General features: G+C 38.2%; 1 protein-coding gene across 2 annotated transcripts in view; it reads right to left on the reverse strand.

The window, feature by feature from the left end:
• The window catches only part of LOC124709125 (ras GTPase-activating protein 1), a 157,863-nt gene that overhangs the window by 58,713 nt on the left and 75,822 nt on the right, over positions 1-23,328 (reverse strand). For both annotated transcript variants that reach the window (XR_007005390.1, XM_047240784.1), the window contains exons 12-13: positions 20,649-20,869; positions 9,229-9,433 (exon numbers count right to left, since the gene is read on the reverse strand). Coding sequence is in view for 1 of the 2 variants with exons in the window: in XM_047240784.1 (XP_047096740.1) it covers positions 9,229-9,433; positions 20,649-20,869 (426 nt within the window). In the remaining variant the exon portion in view is untranslated. The remainder of the gene's footprint in view (positions 1-9,228; positions 9,434-20,648; positions 20,870-23,328) is intronic.

Here is a 23,328-nt window from a genome sequence, read left to right on the forward strand (position 1 = left end):
TTATTGGTGACTAGATCGGAACAAATCTATTTATTTTCGAATCAACCACTACCTGCATCTTTGTCAACTGCATAGAAAATAATTCCAGTGTAACAAAACTATTACAAATTAAAGTTGAAACAAATCAGCCCTCGGTCACAGTTTTTAGTCTTATTAACCATGTGTCAACACTTCTGAGAGTGCCTTCATCAGAATTTGAATGTTTTAAGTGGCCTTTAAGATAATTATAAATTTATGAGAAAAGAAAATGTTTTTATATAAAAGTGTAAGAACTGACTAACAATACAAGACAGAGACAGTACTTACATGTTACATATAAAATAAATAACAGGCCAGAAGGGCTTTAGTCACAATTTTTTTTAAAAGAATGCTTGAAAGCAATTCACTATGGGCTGCTAATATCTGTAAAGCCACAGATAGCAGCGGACTGAGGAGCCTACATTACCAAGTGTGGGCAGTTGAACATGACACCAAGAGTGCCATCTGGTAGCCGTAAATATAAGTAGCCTACTTAACATTTAAAATATAGACAGCTGAATGTTAAAATGAACAGTATTTAGTACTGGAACTCACAGGCAAAGTTTTATATGACAACAGTAGTCATAGTAACATTTTGCTTATGTAAAAGCATAGAAATACAGTTTTAAAACTGATTAACAGTACAAAAAGAGGCAGTACTTACATGTCATGTATAAAATAAATATACAGTGAAACAGCTTTAGTCACAATTTAAAGTAAAATGTGTGGAAGGCGAGCCACTATGGGCTGCATGCATATGTCATACTTCAGACTGAGGCGCCTGTGTTAACAACTACGGGCAGGTGAGCAGTGCACTGAGAGTGCCATCTAGTAGCCGCAAGTACAACTAGGCTACTTAACGTTCAAATGTAGACAGACAAATATTATGATGAACATTATTCAGTACATGATGTAAAAGGCAATATTTTGTTTAACAGGAACAGATAACGTAACATTTTGTCTACATCAGAGCTTACTAGTAAAGTTCAAAGTATAAAAACATCACTATAGAAGTACAAACAGGGGCTGAATGATACAGCCTGTAGAAAATGATATAACATGAAATACAGCCAATAAACCATTTAATAAATGAAAAATTATGAGTTGACTTAGATGGAAAAAAACATTTCGGTAACTGCACGTGGAGACCTGAAATTGAATGTCAAGTAATGGCTTTATACTGCTGAAGAAATTTTTATTAGACAACTGCAACCGCTCATTGAGAATGAGGCTATCATTTCGAGAAAGATGTTTAAAAATCTCTGATTCTTCAAGAATATCTAATCTATGCCCTTCCTTCTTGGTGTGCAAAATGTTGATATTGTAAATAGCTTTAGGCTCGTGACCTGTAATCAGAAGATGGTCAGCAAAAGACGAATTTTGGTTGCTAATGCCATTTTTTCTCAAAAGGTGTTCTTTATACCTGGTTGTAAAGGCACGTCCTGTTTGTCCTATGTAATATGAAGAGCAGGTGTTGCAGAAAATCTTATAGATGCCAGTACTTTCTAATGGGGCGGGAGTTGATTTTAAATTATGAAGTGTTTTTTTTTTTTTTTTTTTTTTTCAGAATATTATTGGTAGACAAAGCAACATTGCAGTTGTATTTATTACAAAGAAGGTGTTGGATCTGATAAGAGGTAGGCCCCAAGAAAGGAAGAGAAAAATATTTTTTTTGGGTTAGATTCAATTATAGAAGTGCCAAGCGTAGTAGCTCTTAACAATTTTCTTTTTAAGGATGTTATCTCCTATGCCAGGTTCATACTAATTATTAATTGCTATTGTTTAGAGTAAATTGATTTCGTTGTTGAATTTTTCTTTCGAAAGTGGAATAGAAGTTGCTCGGTGAATAGTAGAGTGAAAGAAAGCGTTTTTATGAGATTGTGGATGCATAGAAGACGAGCGTACGATCTGATCAGTATATGTTTCTTTACGAAAAATATTGAATGAGATTTTATTTTCTTCTATTGTAAGCATCAAGTCAAGAAAGTTTAATTGGTGGGACTCATTTTCAAGTTCGATGGTGAAAGATATTTTCTCATGAAGTTCACTGAAGAGATTAAAAATACGGTCAAAGCCATCAGCAGGACCCTTGTAGATGACTAAAATATCATCAACGTATCTGAAATAGGAGAGAATGCCTAGTACTGTAGCTGAAAAACAGTTGGAAAACTTTTCTTCTAGAGATTTGATGAAAATATTGGCAAGAATACCAGCTAAGTGATTTCCCACAGCGAGACCATCGGATTGTTGGTAAAATTGTTCATTATACTCAAAATAGTTTTACTTGACTATAACTGTGATGAGATTCATGAAATGAGTAATTTGTTCATCTGAAAAATCTTTTTCGAAATGACATAAATTTTTTTCTATGATTGTAAGCATTTCCTGTACAGGAACGTTAGTATAAAGATTTTTGGTGTCTAATGAAAACAACTTGGTGTCCGAACTGCATTCTAAATCTTTTATTTTATGGACTAAGGTGTGACTATCGGGGATGGAACAACTATTCTAAAAAACGAATGATATTTTCAGAGTTTCATGTAGAAATTTGGCCAAATCATGGTACGCGCTATTCATACTATTAGATATCGGCCGTATTTGATGGTTTTTGGATTTTAAATTGAGACCAAAGTTTTGATGGTTTTTGGATTTTAAATTGAGACCAAAGTTTTGGGGGGAGAGGGACCATGTTAATAAGCATTTTATTCTGAAAACGTTTGATTAGAAATTTTGCGTTATTGATGGCTGACCCGACTTCTTTTTGTAGCTCTGGAGTCGGATCCTCATGCAGTTCCGAAATATTATTTTCGCTAAAAAATCTAAGGTTTTGGAAATATATTCAGACTTGTAGGTAATAACTATAGAGCAACCTTTGTCAGACTTAGTTATTAGAGCATCTGCTTCTTTAAGTCTATTATTAATGAACAATTTTCTATCATTATGTGTAACATTATGAAGGGAGGCTGTATTTTTACTGAGAATATTAGCTACATCATAAGCATTCTAGTTTGACATGACTTTATCTATTTTGTTACAATCAATACCAATTTTTAGATTGACAAGCATTTTTTTAATCACATTTTCGTCTGACAAGTTGGGCACAACATTGTACTTCAGCCATTTTTCAAGCAAGACAGTTTCATTCTGTATAAAAGTAATGTTAGTTTTACTTAGAATTCTTTTATAAAATACGCAACTGCTTTTATTAAAAGTACTTTGAAGACTTTTTCACCAGGAAACTGACAAAAAAGTGTACTAAGTTTCTTTTTGTGCTAATGCATTATGCCTTGTTTACAAATTTCTAAATGTTCATTAATCTGTATCCAGAAAGCATCAATGTTAAAATTATAATTAATACGAAAGATATTTGTCAGCTCGAAATACAGATAATATGCCTCTTCACTAAGGAGGTCTTTTTTTTATGCATTACAACAGAATTATTTTGCAGGCGCAATGGTTCAAAAATGTACAGACTCATTCTAAACTAGTCACCATTAAAGAATATGTATGAAACAGTGATAGGAAACTAAATGAATGACATATGTTTACTATAATAAGTACAAAATTTAACATACTTTTTACATTAATTTATTTGTGCCTTTGGTGTCTTATCATCAGAGATCAAATGCACATAGAACTCTTACACGTGTATTATTATTTTAACAAAAAGATATCAACTAAATTATTCTGAAGGTTATTCTTCAGTTGTATATGTCTTTGTGGAGTCCTCATGTGCCCACAACACAGAAACTGAAATCATACATGTGACCTTTCTTGCCAAAAAAGTGTCCAGGTGTGTGAATATTTTCCAGTAACTTACTCTTTGTTCTCAGAGCGACGTAATGGCCAAGTGTCAATCCCCATCCACACAAAACTAGGTAAAAAGTTTCTATTCCAATAGTACACCCCCCCCCCCCACCCCCAAGTCCAAATATTAATTACTTTAATCCATACCTAAGCTGCATTCCTGGTTGCAAGTGTTATTCCCATTTGTTTCTGAGGGCCAGATACCACACATGCAACAGTCAGACTGTTCTGCAACTTTTAATTTGTGTAACTTTTGTATTTTTTGTGTTGATGTTAGGATGATGTTTGGATGCTGGAATGTGCAAGGTATTTCCACTAAAATAAATTTACTACCTGCAGAACTTGACATGTTCAACATGGATGTTGTTGTACTCTCTGAAACAAAGAAGAAAGGCCAAGGAGAAGGGGGGCTGGAAAATTAAGTACATATCTGGAGTGAGGTATCAAAAGCAGTAAGAGCCAAAGCAGGAGTCTCCATTATGATAAAGAAATCACGGAAAAAAAGAATCACAAATTGGACATTCATCAAATGACACAAAAGATAAGGAGAAAGATACATTCTGGGCCACCCTCAGGGAGCCTATTGAAAAAATCCCAAGAAGAAAGGAACTGATTATCATTGGCGACACGAATGGAAGAGTAGGAATTAGAGAATTCCGTAGAATTGTACGAAAACATGGAGAGGAAGAATATAATGACAATGGGGAAAGATTGATTGCAATTTGTGAACAATTTGATCTAAAAATTACCAACACATTTTCCAAACACAAGGACAATCATAAATATACTTGGCAAAAGACCACTAAAGAACTTTGTGCTGTAACAGATTTATTATCATTAGCCAAAAAAAGTAGTTTCAAGGCAGTAGGTGTCAGATCTTACAGAGGAGCCCAGTGTGGAAAAGACCACCATCTAGTAAAAATGAAATCCTTTTGGCCATGCAAAAATGCAAGGAATGATACAAGTAACATAAATAAAATGAACCAGACTGAGAAAGATGAAAATTTACCTTTTAATATTGACAGCCTACATGAATCATCTGAAGGAAGTACAGAGGAAATATATGACTATATAAAAACTAATGTGAAAATCACAGCAACAGAGATGTTGGGTAAAAAAGATAGTAACGACAACTGTGCAGCAGAGTGGTGGTCAGACCAAACAGAAGTCCTCGTTAGAGAAAAATGAAATGCGTTGCTTCAGCGGTTGAATAATAAATCAGAAGAAACAAGATCAATATACAAAGAAAAGAAGAATGAAGTGATAAAAAAATAAGGATGGCAAAAAATGATGCATGGGAAAGAACATGTGCCAAGGTTAATAGAAAATTAGGATTTGGGAGAGCAAAAGAATCATGGTCAGTATTAAAAGGGCATTGACAGGATACAAAAAGCAAAACCAATCTCCAACTGATAACACAACAGGAATGGGAGGAGTATTTCCAAAAATTATTAAATGAGGACAGAGAAGAATATCTAGAAGAAGGAACAGTGGAAGAAACTGGACATGAAGATGATGAGATCCAGATTTTAAAAAGTGAAGTACTTCAGGCATTGAGAACAGGAAAGAATGGTAAATCACCTGGACCAGGCAATATCAGACTGGAGTGTCTGAAATATGGTGGTGACAAAATTGTGAAACTGATAACACAGCTCTTCAACAAAATGGTACATGGAGATTCAATACTCAACGAGGTGAAGCTAGGTTACATTAATACCATATTTAAGAAAGGGGATCGCAAAATTTGTTCAAACTATTGAGGAATTTGTGTTAGAAACACGCTAATGAGAATTTTTGCAAAAGTAATTAAAAACAAACTGGAAAAAAATTTTAGAACCCAAGAAGAACAATGTGGTTTCATGGCTGGGAGATCATGTGTAGACCATATTTTCACATTACGACAGATTTTGGAGAAACACTGGGGAAAATTAAAAAATATAGGATTAATTTTCATAGATCGAGAAAAAGCGTATGATACTGTTCCAAGAAAATTACTTTGGAGAGCACTACATATGGCAAACATAAACCCTTCTTTGATTAAAATAATACAACAGATGTATAAAGATAACATTTGCCAAGTGAAAGTTGGTAATAAACTTTCACAGAAATTTAGAACAAGCAAAGGCCTTTTACAGGGCTGTCCCATGTCACCATCATTATTTAAAACCTATATACATATTAGCCTCAGAACATGGTCTTGTAAATGTAATACTATGGGATTAGAAATAAGAGATGGAGTTTACTTACATCATTTATTGTTTGCTGATGATCAAGTAGTCATAGTACAAGATGGGGAGGATGCTAACTATATGTGCAATCAACTAGCAGTAACATACAAAACTTGGGGTTTGAAGATTAATTACCAAAAAACAGAATACTTGACTACCGTATTTACTCGAATCTAAGCCGCACCTGAATCTAAGCCGCACCTGAAAAATGAGACTCGAAATAAAGGAAAAAAAAAAAATTTCCCGAATCTAAGCCGCACCTGAAATTTGCGACTCGAAATTCAAGGTGAGAGAAAAGTTTTAGGCCGCACCTCCATGTCGAAACAAAGTAGGTCCATTGTAATATGAGACACAATTTACGTCGAATGAATGACGATACAGCGACAGTAGTTTGGTTCGAGTCGTAAGCTTAGCAGTTAAGCTTTACCAGGTAGCCATTGCTATGCGTCAGACGCTCCGTCCGTATTTATACGAGTACCCTTCCTTTTTCACGTGCTCCGTCTGGTTTGAATCGATTACTTATTTTGCTTTGATCTCATAAGTGCTGTTTTCTTTGTTATAGGTGTTCACGTCACTCTAAGCTGAAAATGCATTACTGTACTGCTTCATGCATTGTTTGTCGCATTCTGATAGTGCGTGTTTACGGCCTGTCGCCGCTCACGGCACAGCTTGCTTTTGTGCGCGCTACCGCCGCTTAAAAAAGCGAGAGAGAGCTTTTGTGCGCGCTACCGCCGCTTAAAAAAGCGAGAGAGAGAGAGAGAGAGAGAGAGAGAGAGAGAGAGAGAGAGAGAGAGAGAGGAATTGTCTCATTAGCGAAACAATGGCAAGAGACTGCTATTTGTTGTTACTTACACTGCTGCTTTCTTTGATAATGATCAACAAGAACCAAATATGCGTATGATAGAACATGTTCTGAACGAGAGTTAGGTGAAAATTTTTCTCCGTTTGAAAATCTTTGCGGCCGTTTCTTTAGTACATCAAATTCTGCACAGAAATTAGAGTCATCTTAGATTTAAAAATCTAGTCAGTTGTCGTGCTTCATTTCTGACTGTATCACTATTAGGCATAAGAATAATACAAATATAAACATGACACCATATGTATATTCTTCCGCGTTGGTGTTGTCTCACTCTAGTTTCGTAGTTTATTAGGCAGACAAGATTTAAATGAGATAGCAGCACACGCGAAAGAATACATGGCAAAATGTTTATATTCGTATTATTCTTATGGTGAAGAGAATACTGTATGCGATTCACATTTCATCAGGTTCCTATTAGCAACCATCTCTTCCCACAGGTAGGAAAAAATTCAGAACGTAGAGTTTGCCATATTGACAAACATCCTAAACAGTCTTGCTAGTCGGATTTTCGTAGTACACTGAAATTCTGCTACATTCGAAGATGAACAATACGGAATTTGTATTTACTTTGTTGGATAATGTATGAAAATGCAGTGGTCGAAACTCGGGGCGGAGTAAAAAAAGCTCGTCTTCCACCTTTCTTTTTTTTTCTTTTTTAATTTATTTACTGATGCAGTGGTTTTGGCGCCAGTATTTATTTGTGCCTACAAAGCATGCCTGTGTAGCGCTACATATATTCGACAGCAGAAGTTAGTTGTAGTGGTACCTACCAACATTTTTCAGAACTTCTGCTTGCTTTGCACTCAATTCTAAGCCGCAGGCGGTTTTTTGGATTACAAAAACCGGAAAAAAAGTGCAGCTTAAATTCGAGTAAATACGGTAATGATTCAGATGAGCTATACAATGAAGGAAAGAAAATCAAAAAGATAAACACTTTCTGTTATTTGGGATCCATTTTAGAAATCAAGGGAGAATCAGGGTCTGAAATCAATAAAAGAATTAGTGGCGGACGGAAGGTCATTGGGATGCTTGACGGAAGGTCATTGGGATGCTTAACTCACGTCTTATGGAGCAGGAATGTAATGAGCAGAAGTAAAAAATTAATACACGAATCTATATTAGAGAGTGTGGTTCTGTATGGGATGGAGACCTGGACAATTAACCTGAAGCACATAAAAAAATTACAAAAGCTAGAGATGGACTTCTGGAGAAGATCTGCAAGATTCTCAAGGAAAGAGAAGAAAAGGAATACTGGAATAATAAGGAGAATGGAAATAAAAGATAGAATATATGACGTAATGGACAGGAAGAAATTACAGTGGTACAGGCATGTACGACAAATGGGGGAATCCAGAATACCAAAACTGTTACTGGAGCAGGGAGAAGAAGAAGACGACGACTTATGACCATCTGACTCCAAAATGCACAGCACACAATGAGGAGAATGGGCACAGAGGAAGAGGACACACAAGATTGAAACACCTGGAGGAATATTTTGAAAACATAGTTTAAAAATGTTTATTCTTTGTATCATAATTTCCGAGTAAATTCTTATGTTGGAGATAAGCCTATGTCATGAGGAAAAGCTCCAAATAATAAATAAATAATAACTTTTGTATTTGGAGAATGCATCTCAGAACACCAGCATAAAAATTTTTAAAGTGCTGAAGAAAGAGGGCATATGGACAGCTGCACAAATATTTTAAACTATGGGAGAAAAAAACTTAAAAAAGTTTTTCCCAACCATTAAACCCTTGCCAACTTAACTTAAATGTTGAGAAAACTAGATTAACATAGGTATTACTACTTAAGATATGATTAACTTCCCAAACCTGTAGTAGCCTTTTTATTACTATCATCAAATATGATATCACTTCGCACTTAATACACAGTTAAAACTGATTTTAGAACTAACAAATATGTTGTCACTACAAAGATGAAAAAACAATACAATTAACAGACCAGGCAAATCACATAAGAAAGATGAAAATAAAAATGAAAATTCCCTCAAATTCAAAGATATTTTCAACACCACAAAATTAGCAACAAAGATGAGACATTAATGCATTCAATTCATTGTTATCTGGTAGTAGTGGCCTACCTCCATCTTCAAAGTATTAGTAATTTATTTTTATTTCTATATGTTCAGAATGCAATGATTCCTTGTATTTTTTAGATTGGTATTTTGGCAATGAAAAACTACAAAACACAACAAAAGAATAAAATAATCAAAAACACAGCTTATAAATCAGAAGAGAGATGCTACAATACGGACAATGCTTTACTGACGTCTCAATGACTTATTTGCATATTTACCTCACATGACTGTTTCGATTCAAGCAGTTTTAAAATAGTATCCTGAATAGCTGATTGTAGAAAACCAGTGCAGACAGATTTCATATATAAGTCCATGAGGGTAGTTGTGAGAGATGCTGCTCGGAAAAGCGTAGATGTTTCTTCTTCTTTCTCGATCTCAGCTTCATTTAGTGCTTTCAACAGGTCAGCTTCCTTCCTCTCATACCTGCATACAAAATTATCACACTATACCAATTGCCTCCACAAAGATCTTTTAGTTATTTACACAAAGATATTTACATAAACAGTACAAGGTGAAACTGACTGTAAACTCAGCATTTTCACACTACTAGGAATATGAATACTTCTCTATAATTAAAGCTGTCCTTAAAACAAAGTTTGGTTTGAACACCACAAAGTTTATTAGGCACAGTCGTATACTAGGTGGTCTGTCCTTGCCTTCCTCCAACCTTTTGGACTGCTTCACTCAGCCAGTTAAATGGCAACTGAGGCTGCGTTCACACTGCCAGCCGGGCCGGGATGACGTGTACTGGCTCGGCTCGTGCCTAGCCAGCTCAGGCCGACGTGTAGTGCATTCACATTGCGCGCCGCGCCGAGCCGGGAAGGCGAAATGGGGAAAATCCACTTCTCCGATTTTTATGTTTTAAAAATTCTTAGCGGTATATAAGACTTCGCCACATCGTTTTATGAACTTATTTTTTCCTTAAAAGCGTTACTTCCGTTGTGAAAAAAGAAAAAGTCTACTTTTCGTTTCGCGTGATTTCTTAGTTTCGTAACGCTTCCCAACCGATTTTGAAGAAAGTATGCAGCTAAAAAATCTGATTTTTGTACACGTGGTAGTGTAACATCTTAGCTTCGTATTGAATCATTTATCTTTCCATATTTCTTAACAGTCATTGTGAAATGATGCTATTTGTCAACATTGTGCACTTGATTTACAAATCTTGTAGTGAAAAAGTTATGTAGCGGGTAGCTTACTGTTAGATCCGTTTTAGACCATACATTGTTGGGAATGAAATGTAGCTAAAAGTACCAAAAAGTTTTTGAAATGATAATGATACTGATATCTGTGTCTGGTCACAAGTAATGCGAGCTATTCAGTGGCGTCAGTGCCACGTCCATAAGTTTCGCGCGGTTACAGCTTGGTTTGTGTAGTCATATACTGCAGGACAGAAAAAAACTAATTACTAGTGATCAGCGCAGACCTAGTGTCGGTCCCTCATATATTATTTTAATGGTCTCATTGTCTAGATGAAGTGTCTAGATAGAAGTGTCAATGACATAGGTCTGATAAAATTTGATATAAAACTAATCACAAAAACAAACTGGAGATTTGTGATACGTTTACTGCAGAAACTGAAGCGCAATTCTGTAGTCTCTTTGTCTACTTTGACAGGAAAAATAATGGAGAGTTAATGAAACTACTGTAGATCAACACATATGTGCGTTTCATTGTTCTTCATTGTTTTTTTTTCTTCCTTGGCGGGCTGCGCTGCACTGTCAAGGTAATCCCCACTCTTTGGCTAAATGGCTGTTAGCTGCCGGAGGCCAAATAAATAAATTTTAAAAAATCCCCACCCTTCGACAGCTGACAAGCAAGTCAGTAGAAAACGCAGCTGCAGACAACAGTTGCTCGCCTTTAGCTAGTCTGTGCTGTCATGTAGAACAATGTCTTCACTCTTTTATTGGTATTGTTTTGACTCTGCAGTACTCGTCGAGCTTTGAAGTACAGAAGAACTAGGATGTTAAGGATTCATCCCATAAATAGCGACAGACATTTAGGAGAGTTTTTTTCTTTACATGAAGAACTTAAAAACTATCCTGAAAAATTTTATTCATATTACAGAATGAATCATAATACATTTCAGTATGTGCTGCAGAACATTCAAGACAAAATTTCGAAACAGAACACAAATTTTCGCAGAAGTATAACAGCAGAAGAAAAATTGTGTATAACGATAAGGTAAGATTCATTAGTACACACTTTTTGGTTTGCAGTAAAACTTTGTACAGCATTCACTACCTGCAATTAATTGTAGTCATGCTTTTGTATTTTAAATTTCACAGACGCTACATCTGAGGGGAAGAGAGTTTATGGGACTCCTGAGAATCATTAGGAAGTAATTAGCTTCGTCATTCTGGGTAATGTCTTGCTGTGCCTTCAACGAAGAATCGCAGAAATACTCCTTCAGAATTTTCCAACTTTTTTCTTCTTTTTTCGTCATGATGCAGCGCTTGGCAGTGGTGATGGTTCATCATGTGGAGCCACTGATGACCTCACAAAATTCTTTTCATTACCTTGTAAGATAGACAGATTGATAGGCGAAGAGTTTTGAGATAATGCCCTTTGACTCAGTGGTTCTATTTCCACTGATAAGGAACTGTGCATAGCTCTTGGAACTTAGGAAAATCATATGACAGAACAAAGCCCGAGTGGAATTGCATTTTAATACACTATTCCCTGGGTCACATGACCTTATTTTGCCAAGTTACACAAGTTATTCTCTGTATCTGTCTCTCAGGTCTTTGCATTTCGATTTCATTATTTTAATTGAAAGAATATAGAAGGGTGCAAGAAAATGTCTCTTTAATTATTTATTGTTGTATAACTGTGAAATGTCATGGACTAAGTAAATATCTACTGTGCAAACAAAACTGTAAAAACTTCGCCTAACACCACACTTGAGTAACACATTTTACGATTTTTTTCTCAGGTATCTGTCCACTGGCATCTCCTTCCGTGCACTAGCATCGTCATTCCAAATAGGAGTGTCCACCATATCAGTGGTGGTGAAAGACGTTTGTATGGCCATATGGGAGTCACTTGCTCCCATTCATTTACCAACGCCAACTGTTTCTCGATTTAAAGAAATTGCCAGTCAAATGCATACGAGATGGGATTTCCAAACTGTGTTGGATGTATAGACGGGAAGCACATACGTGTCCAATGTCGTAAACTTTCTGGCAGCATGTTTTACAATTACAAACAGTATTATTCGATTGTACTCTCCAAGCAGTTGCTGATGCAAATTACAAATTTATAGCTGTAGATGTTGGTGCCTACGGTAAACAGTCTGATGCAGGCATGTTTGAAGAAAGTATGTTATATAAGAAACTTACAAATGGGGAGGTGTTATTACCGCCACCAACAAGACTTGAAGGAATGTGTCAGGAACTACCGTACGTCATTTTGGGAGATGCAGCTTACCCCTTATTAGAGAATTTGATGAGACCTTTTCCTCGCAGAAATTTGGACAACGAGAAGATTCTATACGATGATATGCATTCCAGAGCAAGAAAAGTTGTTGAATGTGCATTTGGTATAATGACCAATAAATGGAGACTACTGAGGAAAGAAATTGAAACATCCATTTACGTAGCTGATCACATAGTCAAGTGCATTTGTCTGCTTCATAATATTGTCATTGACAGAGAAGGATGCAATGTTGAAGCTGAAAAGTTTTGTAACAATGCTGATACGCAGACAGCTGGTACCACATTCAACAGAAATTCCACATTACGTTCGAAAACTGTCAGGAACACTTTTGTTGAATATTTCATTAAAAATTAAACTTAAAATAATTAAAAAACCTTTCAAAAATAAATTTTGGAATTGAAAGTACTTAGCTATTTACTGTATTTTTGGGTATCTCATTTCATTGTAAATAAAACAAACAAAATTATAAAGGAAAATAATTATATTTGTGTGTACTATCTGAAACACACTCCTTGGTTACTTCGTTCCATAATCTGGAAACTGCATCATTACTGTCTTACTAGCCGAATTTCTGATACCAAATTGATGGACACAAGTTAATGTCATGTATATGTTATTCTGCATTCATTAAAGTAAGAACATCGCAAAAAGATGTCACAAACAACAGCTTATAGTAACGTGCCACAGCATGACTTTACAATGCATTGTCATCTGGTAGGGACACATTTCCGTCCCTCAGTGACACTCATATCAGTGTCCGTTTACAAGTAAATGCGAACTATTCAGTGGCGGCAATGCCGCAATCGCTGGCAAGCTATTGCTGTAAATGCATGTAAATACGGTAGAGTAAATAAATGAAATAAAAGTAATTTCGCATGTATCATTATAATAAACGTAATTTTTCCTCACTGATTGTGAAATGTGAGGTAACATCTTAAAATAAAAGACGTGTGCAGTCTCACAGAAGGGAGACGTGTGATGCGTGTACTGCAGAAGCTGTAGTGCTGCTCCACAGGCTCGCGCCTGCAATATTAAACATTCGGGATGTCGCCGGCTCGGCTCCGGGAGGCTCTCGCCGTGTCGGCGCGGCCCGGCCGCCAGTGTGAACACCACAATTCAAAACCATGTGTTTGATATCAAAGCGGGCAGCGGCCCGGCCAGGCTCGGCTCGGCCTGGCCGGCAGTGTGAATGCAGCCTTATAGTTTAAAATGGATTACAAAACAAGAGGTAACTTGCATGTAAAATCTCTCTTTTTTTTTTTAAAATGAAATGTCACAAAATTTGGCACTTTTTTGGTTCCCACTTAAAAATGTTTTAAATCTGAGGGCAGTAGTTTTGTTGACTGATAGTTGCTGAATGTTAAAATTGGAATTTAATTTTGTCACAAGCCTGAAGTACATGTATAATTGTAAAATGACAGTTCATTTTCTGTGTAAAGCACTATAATTCTGCAGTTGACATCAAACAAAAATGCCCTACTTCCAATGAACTCCACTCGAGTAATAGTTTTAGAAATTGACGTCAGATTTTCTGACACTTCTGCATGACTAATTTTACCAAAACTGTAACAATATTGCGAAAAGGGTAGTTGTTACTCACCATATAGTGGAGATGCTGACTTGCAGATAGGCACGGCAAAAAGACTATCACTATCCACTATATGTTGAGTAGCAATTATCCTTTCCATAATATTGTTACATTCCATCCAGGATTTTCCACTGTTTTATTTTCCCAAAAATGTTGTGTGTTTGAGAGACCTTTAATTTGAAAAATAAATTACACTGAATAGTTTTGTAGTACACAAGTTTGTTGTTGTTGGGGTCTTCAGTCCAGAAACTGGTTTGATGCAGCTCTCCATGCTACTCTATCCTGTGCAAACTACTTAACCCCTCCAAGTACCCACTACAACCTACATCCTTCTGAATCTGCTATGATTTTTACCCTCCATGCTGCCCTCCACTACTAAAATGGAGATCCCCTGATGCCTCAGAACATGTCCTACCAACTGATCCCTTCTTCTAGTCAAATTGTCCCACAAACTTCTCTTCTCCCCAATCGTTTTCAATACCTCCTCATTAGTTATGTGATCTACCCATCTAATCTTCAGCATTCTTCTGTAGCACCACATTTCGAAAGCTTCTATTCTCTTCTTGTGTAAACTATTTATCGTCCACTTTTCTCTTCCATACATGGCTACACTCCATACAAATACTTGCAGAAACAACTTCCTGACACTTAAATCAATACTCGATTTTAATAAATTTCTCTTCTTCCGAAACGCTTTCCTTGACATTGCCAGTCTCCATTTTATATCCTCTCTACTTCGACCATCATCAGTTATTTTGCTCCCCAAATAGCAAAACTCCTTTACTACTTTAAGTGTCTCATTTCCTAATCTAATTCCCTCAGCATCACCTGATTTAATTCGACTACATTCCATTATGCTCGTTTTGCTTTTGTTGATGTTCATCTTATATCCTCCTTTCAAGACACTGTCCATTCCGTTCAACTGCTCTTCCAGTTCCTTTGCTGTCTCTGACTGAATTACAATGTCGTCGATAAACCTCAAAGTTTTTATTACTTCTCCATGGATTTTAATTCCTACTCAAAATTTTTCTTTTGTTTCCTTTACTGCATGCTCAATATGTATGTGGCAGATCTTGAGTATTCAAAACAGCTCTGTTTGTACAGTATAGACACAGTTATGCTGACTAAGGACAAGAAGTATATCTAACTTTCATGTGGAACATCTGTGTGTTAAGGCATGTCATCAAATCATTTTCTGTGAGATCTGTGAAACACAGTGAGTGGTTTACGCCGGAAGATGGCCCTACAGAACTGCTGAGCTTTTGTGTTGGTGTCAGAGCTTACAATACACAATTCTTGAACTATCATGAGGTTCTTGACGCCGTGATTATAGTGGCAAGTGGATTATACTTCACAATACTTCGTTATGAGAAATGAGCAATGGAACTGTATTATGAGACCATGAGACCACTACAGTCTGTAGCTTCTTGTGGCAGTAAGTATACTGTTATCTCGTATGTTGCATGGACTCTTAAATGGCAACCTCTTAAATATCTGTAACCCGCAGTATCTAGAAAAACAGCCATTCCACCTAAGTGGAGAATACAGCACCTTCCCACGGTGCAGTGGTATCAGTAGGATCAAAATGCATTTTTTACAAATACACTCCTGGAAATGGAAAAAAGAACACATTGACACCGGCATGTCAGACCCACCATACTTGCTCTGGACACTGCGAGAGGGCTGTACAAGCAATGATCACACGCACGGCACAGCGGACAACCAGGAACCGCGGTGCTGGCCGTCGAATGGCGCTAGATGCACAGCATTTGTGCACCGCCGCCGTCAGTGTCAGCCAGTTTGCCGTGGCATACGGAGCTCCATCGCAGTCTTTAACACTGGTAGCATGCCGTGACAGCGTGGACGTGAACCGTATGTGCAGTTGACGGACTTTGAGCGAGGGCGTATAGTGGGCATGCGGGAGGCCGGGTGGACGTACCGCCGAATTGCTCAACACGTGGGGCGTGAGGTCTCCACAGTACATCGATGTTGTCGCCAGTGGTCGGCGGAAGGTGCACGTGCCCGTCGACCTGGGACCGGACCGCAGCGACGCACAGATGCACGCCAAGACCGTAGGATCCTACGCAGTGCTGTAGGGGACCGCACCGCCACTTCCCAGCAAATTAGGGACACTGTTGCTCCTGGGGTATCGGCGAGGACCATTCGCAACCGTCTCCATGATCTGGGCTATGGTCCCGCACACCGTTAGGCCGTCTTCCGCTCACGCCCCAACATCGTGCAGCCCGCCTCCAGTGGTGTCGCGACAGGCGTGAATGGAGGGACGAATGGAGACGTGTCGTCTTCAGCGATGAGAGTCGCTTCTGCCTTGGTGCCAATGATGGTCGTATGCGTGTTTGGCGCCGTGCAGGTGAGCGCCACAATCAGGACTGCATACGACCGAGGCACACAGGGCCAACACCCGGCATCATGGTGTGGGGAGCGATCTCCTACACTGGCCGTACACCACTGGTGATCGTCGAGGGGACACTGAATAGTGCACGGTACATCCAAACCGTCATCGAACCCATCGTTCTACCATTCCTAGACCGGCAAGGGAACTTGCTGTTCCAACAGGACAATGCACGTCCGCATGTATCCCGTGCCACCCAACGTGCTCTAGAAGGTGTAAGTCAGCTACCCTGGCCAGCAAGATCTCCGGATCTGTCCCCCATTGAGCATGTTTGGGACTGGATGAAGCGTCGTCTCACGCGGTCTGCACGTCCAGCACGAACGCTGGTCCAACTGAGGCGCCAGGTGGAAATGGCATGGCAAGCCGTTCCACAGGACTACATCCAGCACCTCTACGATCGTCTCCATGGGAGAATAGCAGCCTGCATTGCTGCGAAAGGTGGATATACACTGTACTAGTGCCGACATTGTGCATGCTCTGTTGCCTGTGTCTATGTGCCTGTGGTTCTGTCAGTGTGATCATGTGATGTATCTGACCCCAGGAATGTGTCAATAAAGTTTCCCCTTCCTGGGACAATGAATTCACGGTGTTCTTATTTCAATTTCCAGGAGTGTACAATGATCTTATCCCTGTGATAGGAACTTTTCACTGCTGTGTCAGAGCAGTTATTAACAGTAATGGCTTTCTGTGCCTTTATCCTTATCTTGTTACCAAATTGGAGAACCTACGATGGTTCCTTCATTGTACATGGACTCTGTAGAAATGTAATCAGATTTTTCTGACACAACTAAGATTTCTTGTTAGAGTGCCTCTGTCTGTGGAGATATCAACTTTTTGCATTAGTTTATTCACAGTAGTAGCAAAAGGCATTGAAGAATTAGGGAACTGTTGTGATTTGTATGATTTTATTGCTTTGCTGTTTTGTATGAATTTATTCACTTAAATTTTTTGGATCTACTTCACATTCAAGTAATATGACAATCCTGATTCTAGATGGTATAATTGTCACTACAGTTAATGCACAACTGACGAGACTAACTTGTGGTGCCAGGTTCAGAGGCTATTTGGCTATGATTTCTACATGCTGCCTAGACCTTACAAGTGTTTAAGTGATAAATCATGACTTTAAAGTACTCTGGAAGAACAGAGTCTCTGAAAGTCAGCTGAAATGTTGCCATCTTTCACAACGCTCTTTCAGCCTTTTTCATAACAATATGAAACTGATGGAAAGTTGACGAAACGGAAGAATAGGTGTTTTAGAAAAAAACCTACAGTTGAGGCTGAGAAAAATAAGGGAGCTAGACTGTCACATAGAGAATGTAGAGGATCAGGTGGCCAAAATACATGAGTAAGGGAGATCATAACAGAAATCATCTACCAGCCTACTAGGATCACACACTCTAGTAGCCGCAATGAAGGGGGTCAATTAATAAGTATCTCATCTGCAGTTTTAGATCTTGTAGCTGGAGTAATTAGACCTTCCCATTGAGATTCCTATGTCGACCTTTAGCTACGGCTGTGATTAATTTAAATAGGAGTAGTGTACTGGATGCCAGTTATGGAATTCACTGAACAATTTATAATATTCTATGTAGTACTAATGATGAAGAAGATTAGTAATTATATTACTTTTCTATGAGATGACAATGCTTTATACTTAATTTTTATTACAAATAATGATATACAAGGGTTGTTACTACTTTCTACTGGATAGGTGGTAATAGTAATAGTTTTATGGAGTGTTTAAATTAGATGACACACTAATACTGCTGATATATCATAATTATTGTTATGCACAAAGTATAAATTGTGCCCGATGATCAGGAGAACATAGCTGACGGCAATCAACTAAAGGAGAGTACAAAAAGTGATCGGAGGATTGATGTAACAAGTTTCTATAAAAAGGAGCTAAATCTAATTCAAGTACTTTGTGGTTGATGCTGGTAGTGTATGTACTGCAGGACTGGCAAACACCACTATCCTCCAGTGTGCCACTGAAGTACAAGGTGGGAAGCTGGGGTGGAGGGGGAAAGATATCCACCTTTAGGTTGGGTTGTCTTGGGGAAGGAAGTAGGCTGTGCCCTTTCAAAGGAAGCATCCCAGCATTTGCCTGCAGTGATTTAGGGAAATCACGGAAAATCTAAATCAGGATGGGCGAACACAGGATTGAACTGTTGTCCTCCCAAATGCGAGTCCAGTGTGCTAGCCACTACGCCACTTCGCTTGGTCCCACCTTTAGGGTCTATCTTCTATCCTCCTTCGTCTCGGGCTCCCTTGATCTTCCTTTTTCCATCATTTCTTCCTCTCTCTGAGCGACTGTATCTCTCTACTGCTTTTCCCACATTCAAATACTGCCACTGCGGCACCCTACTCATCTGTCACACTGAATCCAAATGAGCAGCAATCCTCTTGGTACGCCCTTCTGAAATTCTACTGAAGAAACACATCTTTTCGTCATTGGATCCCTATGGACAGTGCATTGCTCTTAAGTTAGGATAATTAATATACTTATATGATGTGAAAGACTGTAGAGTTTTGAGGTGATAAACATCCCTCTAGAAGAGTAGTATGTACCCCTACATGTTCTTACAAATGATACTCATAACAAAAAGTTATTTTATAACTTCTTGAATTTAGAGAATATTGTGTGGAGATTTTATTTTTATTTTGCATGGAATAAGCTATATTAGTCCACAGCTCTTGGTCTTGCGAAAGCGTTCTTGCTTCCCGAGCATGGGGTCCCGGGTTCGATTCCTGGCGGGGTCAGGAATTTTCACCTGCCTCAAGATGACTGGGTGTTGTGTTGTCTTCATTATCATCATTCATCCCCATTACGGCCGGAGGAAGGCAATGGCAAACCACCTCCACTAGGACCTTGCCTAGTACAGTGGTGCGGGTCTCTCACATAGTCCCCTACGTTCTGTTATGGAGCATGAGACTTCATCATCATCAAGCTATATTAAGGAACAATGTGCACTTTCAACATGGGATGGCTATAGCACTGATTTCACAATTGAAAATAGCTACTCGGACGCACAAATATGTATTCCATGGATCGCTGGCCTCACCAGCCTGCCCTGGAGATTCACAGACTACCAAAGCATTGTAATATTAACAATGAAGGAATGCTGCCAGATGCAAAGGAATGGACTTTTGCCAGACTACTATTATCCTGCATACAGAATGTTGGCAGTAGTCATATAGTGCAGTTCTTATATTTAGCGATGAGATAATACACAATTTGTTAACTCTAAAGTAGTATCACAAGTTACTCCTAGAAATGTGGTGTAGCAATTCTGGATTTTAAAGCAATTAGAAAAAAGTTGGAGAGAACAACGGCCACACCAAGATAAAGCAGATAATACATCATAGGAAGAAATAGTTACAACACATTAGATGAATCATGAGGCAGCATAATGTTTGCTGTAAGCTGTAATTTTACTATGAAAATATTGTCAAGGTTTTTAATTTTATTTTTTATATTAAAATAAAGCTGATTTATCCCCTTAGGAGAATTTCTTATGTTGGAGTTTGCACTAAATAACAGTTGTAACTTCAAGTATTTAACTGTTTTATGTTAAATGAAAATTTTTAAAGTAGAGGGAAAGAAAAATAAATATGTATTACTTCCCTAATGAAACAGTTCTATTTGTATGAGAATAACTTTGTTAAACAATGGAAAATCTAGGATGGACTGTAACAATGTTACATTGGAATAAGTATCAATATAATAAAAGTTGCTACTCATAGTATAGCAGAGATGCTGAGTCATAGAAGGGCACAACAAAAAGACTGTCGGACAATTAGCTGCTGGTCAACAACGCCTTTGTCAAAATTAAACACACACACACACACACGACCACAGTCTCTGGCAGCTGGAGCCAGACTCATAATTGGGGGGGGGGGGGGGGGGGGGGGGGGGAATAAAAAAAGCGCAACCACCACCACAAACAACAACAACAACAACAACAACAACAACTTGGAAATGAGTATGCAAAAAGCAGTAGTTGCTAGTGTAGCAGAAAATGATTTATAAGTGAAATAAAAAATGTGGCACTGATTGAAAACAGATGACCACATACATTAAATTAAAAGAACCCATCATATCTGCCACCAGTTAAAATACTTGGCTAATGGATACACACTTACTGTCAAAGCATAAAAATATTTTCCTTCAGTGAAAAAATTTAACTGCAAAATCATACCTAAAAATACGCAGCAAAGAAGTAGCTAGTGGGGCTCTGTCCAAGTGGCATGTGTCTGCCAAAGCTCGAACCACTTCCAGAGATGGATCCAGTACCAACTGCTGCAGTGGAGAGTACTCTTCTTGTGGCATTATAAGGTCATGCAGATATCTTGTGCGCAGACGTAGTGAGCCCCATTCGCCGATTGGTGTGATGCCCGACAGCTGGTACCAGTCCTCCGTCTGAAGAGGTAAAAACATGACATAGCTGTATCCATTCCACTTTCTGAGTGCAGAATGTGAAGTCAGAAAAGATATTAATTATCACTGAATAATGACAATTTACTGAAAAAAAAACTGAATTAACAAATACATTAGCATAGCTCTTAAGCAGACAGAGCTATATTAATGTACCATAAAATCAACACATGGACAACATCTGCAAACATAGCATTTTTGGAGAAAGCAGAACAGAAGCTGATACACTACTCTAAATGTGAAAATCTTATGAACACAGGAGAGGCATTGCAGAGTACACTCATCTTTAAAGCTATTGCACCCTCCACATTTTTCATTTTTGTTGTCGTCAGCTTTTAACATGACAGAACATGTAAGTTATCAGTTCTTCAGACGAAGAGTCTGAACGGAATTCACTGTGAACTTGCTGGAATAACTGTGAAAGCAATCACACAAACTTATTTACAGAGACAATAGGAGAATCTTAAAAGGAAACTTGGATTTGAAACCATACTATTCCAATATTGGTATATCACTCCAATATGAGTACAGTGTTTCAGAACTGTTACATCACACTTGACCTCGACATTTTGCTCACAAATGTTGTGTTATCTACTTTTCTTTCCTGCATTAATCCCACTTACAGCACGACCATTCATTATGCACAATCATCCAGCATAAAAATCCTCTCAGTATGTCACCCTACTGTAGTTAACTTCTGTTAATAAATAGAATTTTTCTGTATGGTAAAATTTAGCTATTTATGTAACTTTCATTTCTACATCCACATACATACTCCGCAATCGACCATACGGTGCGTGGCGGAGGGTACCTCGTACCACAACTAACATCTTCTCTCCCTGTTCCACTCCCAAACAGAACGAGGGAAAATGACTGCCTATATGTCTCTGTACGAGATCTAATCTCTCTTATCTTATCTTTGTGGTCTTTCCGCGAAATGTAAGTTGGCGGCAGTAAAATTGTACTGCAGTCAGCCTCAAATGCTGGTTCTCTAAATTTCCTCAGTAGCGATTCACGAAAAGAACGCCACCTTTCCTCTAGAGACTCCCACCCGAGTTCCTGAAGCATTTCCGTAACATTTGCGTGATGATCAAACCTACCAATAACAAACCTAGCAGCCCGCCTCTGAATTGCTTCTATGTCCTCCCTCAATCTGACCTGATAGGGATCCCAAACGCTCGAGCAGTACTCAAGAATAGGTCGTATTAGTGTTTTATAAGCGGTCTCCTTTACAGATGAACCACATCTTCCCAAAATTCTACTAATGAACCGAAGACTACTATCCACCTTCCCCACAACTGCCATTACATGCTTGTCCCACTTCATATCACTCTGCAATGTTACACCCAAATATTTAATCGACTTGACTGTGTCAAACGCTACACTACTAATGGAGTATTCAAACGTTACAGGATTCTTTTTCCTATTCATCTGCATTAATTTACATTTATCTATATTTAGAGTTAGCTGCCATTCTTTACACCAATCACAAATCCTGTCCAAGTCATCTTGTTTCCTTCTACAGTCACTCAATGACGACACCTTCCCGTAAGACCACAGCATCATCAGCAAACAGCCGCACATTGCTATCCACCCTATCCAAAAGATCATTTATGTAGATAGAAAACAACAGCGGACCTATCACACTTCCCTGGGGCACTGCAGATGATACCCTCACCTCCGATGAACACTCACCATCGAGGACAACGTACTGGGTTCTATTACTTATTACTCCGTTTTCTAGTTTAACTAATTTTTTTATGCCCCGTTGTCTCTCCTTTTTTCTTTTCTATTTGCATTATTATTCCCACCTTTCATTTCTCTGTTTCTATAAATCAATTTTTACTAATCACTCCACCCCTTCTGTCATCAGCAAAGCTGATAAGGTGCTTACTAATGTACTATCTCCGATCTACACTGACTGTCTCCTCCTCCTACACCATTAAGTTACAGAGAAAGCTCTCCAATTCCAGAACAGAAATGAAATGCTGCAACATTTCATATTGATTATAGAACAAATACAAAACTTGAAAGTATTGGGCACTATCCAACTAGATAGCTTATCAACATCACAGGGCTTAGTTCTTGGTCTTTACAGTGAGAGTATCAAATGGTGACTGAACAGTGATACTGATTTCAGTCGTACAGCAAATGGTCAAGGTAATCCACACAAAGCAAAAAAATGAGATGTCATTCTGGAGGTAGGGAAAATAAACAGTACAATTAAACTACAGAAGTACGGGAGATGATTCAAGTAGAGCTGGAAAAAATTAGACAGCAAGTACTTAAAGAAGGAAAGCATTAATAACAGCAATAAAATAAAATCATGTATTATAATGGAGGAAGCCACAAAATGCAGACAACTCAGCAGATTTCTTAATGACATGGAACTTTGTTTAGAGGATTCTACATTCTGTATTTAAACTTAGTAGTAACTAAAAGAT

Source organism: Schistocerca piceifrons, chromosome 7 (assembly GCF_021461385.2).
Source record: "Schistocerca piceifrons isolate TAMUIC-IGC-003096 chromosome 7, iqSchPice1.1, whole genome shotgun sequence".
Classification (NCBI taxonomy): Eukaryota; Metazoa; Arthropoda; class Insecta; order Orthoptera; family Acrididae; genus Schistocerca; species Schistocerca piceifrons.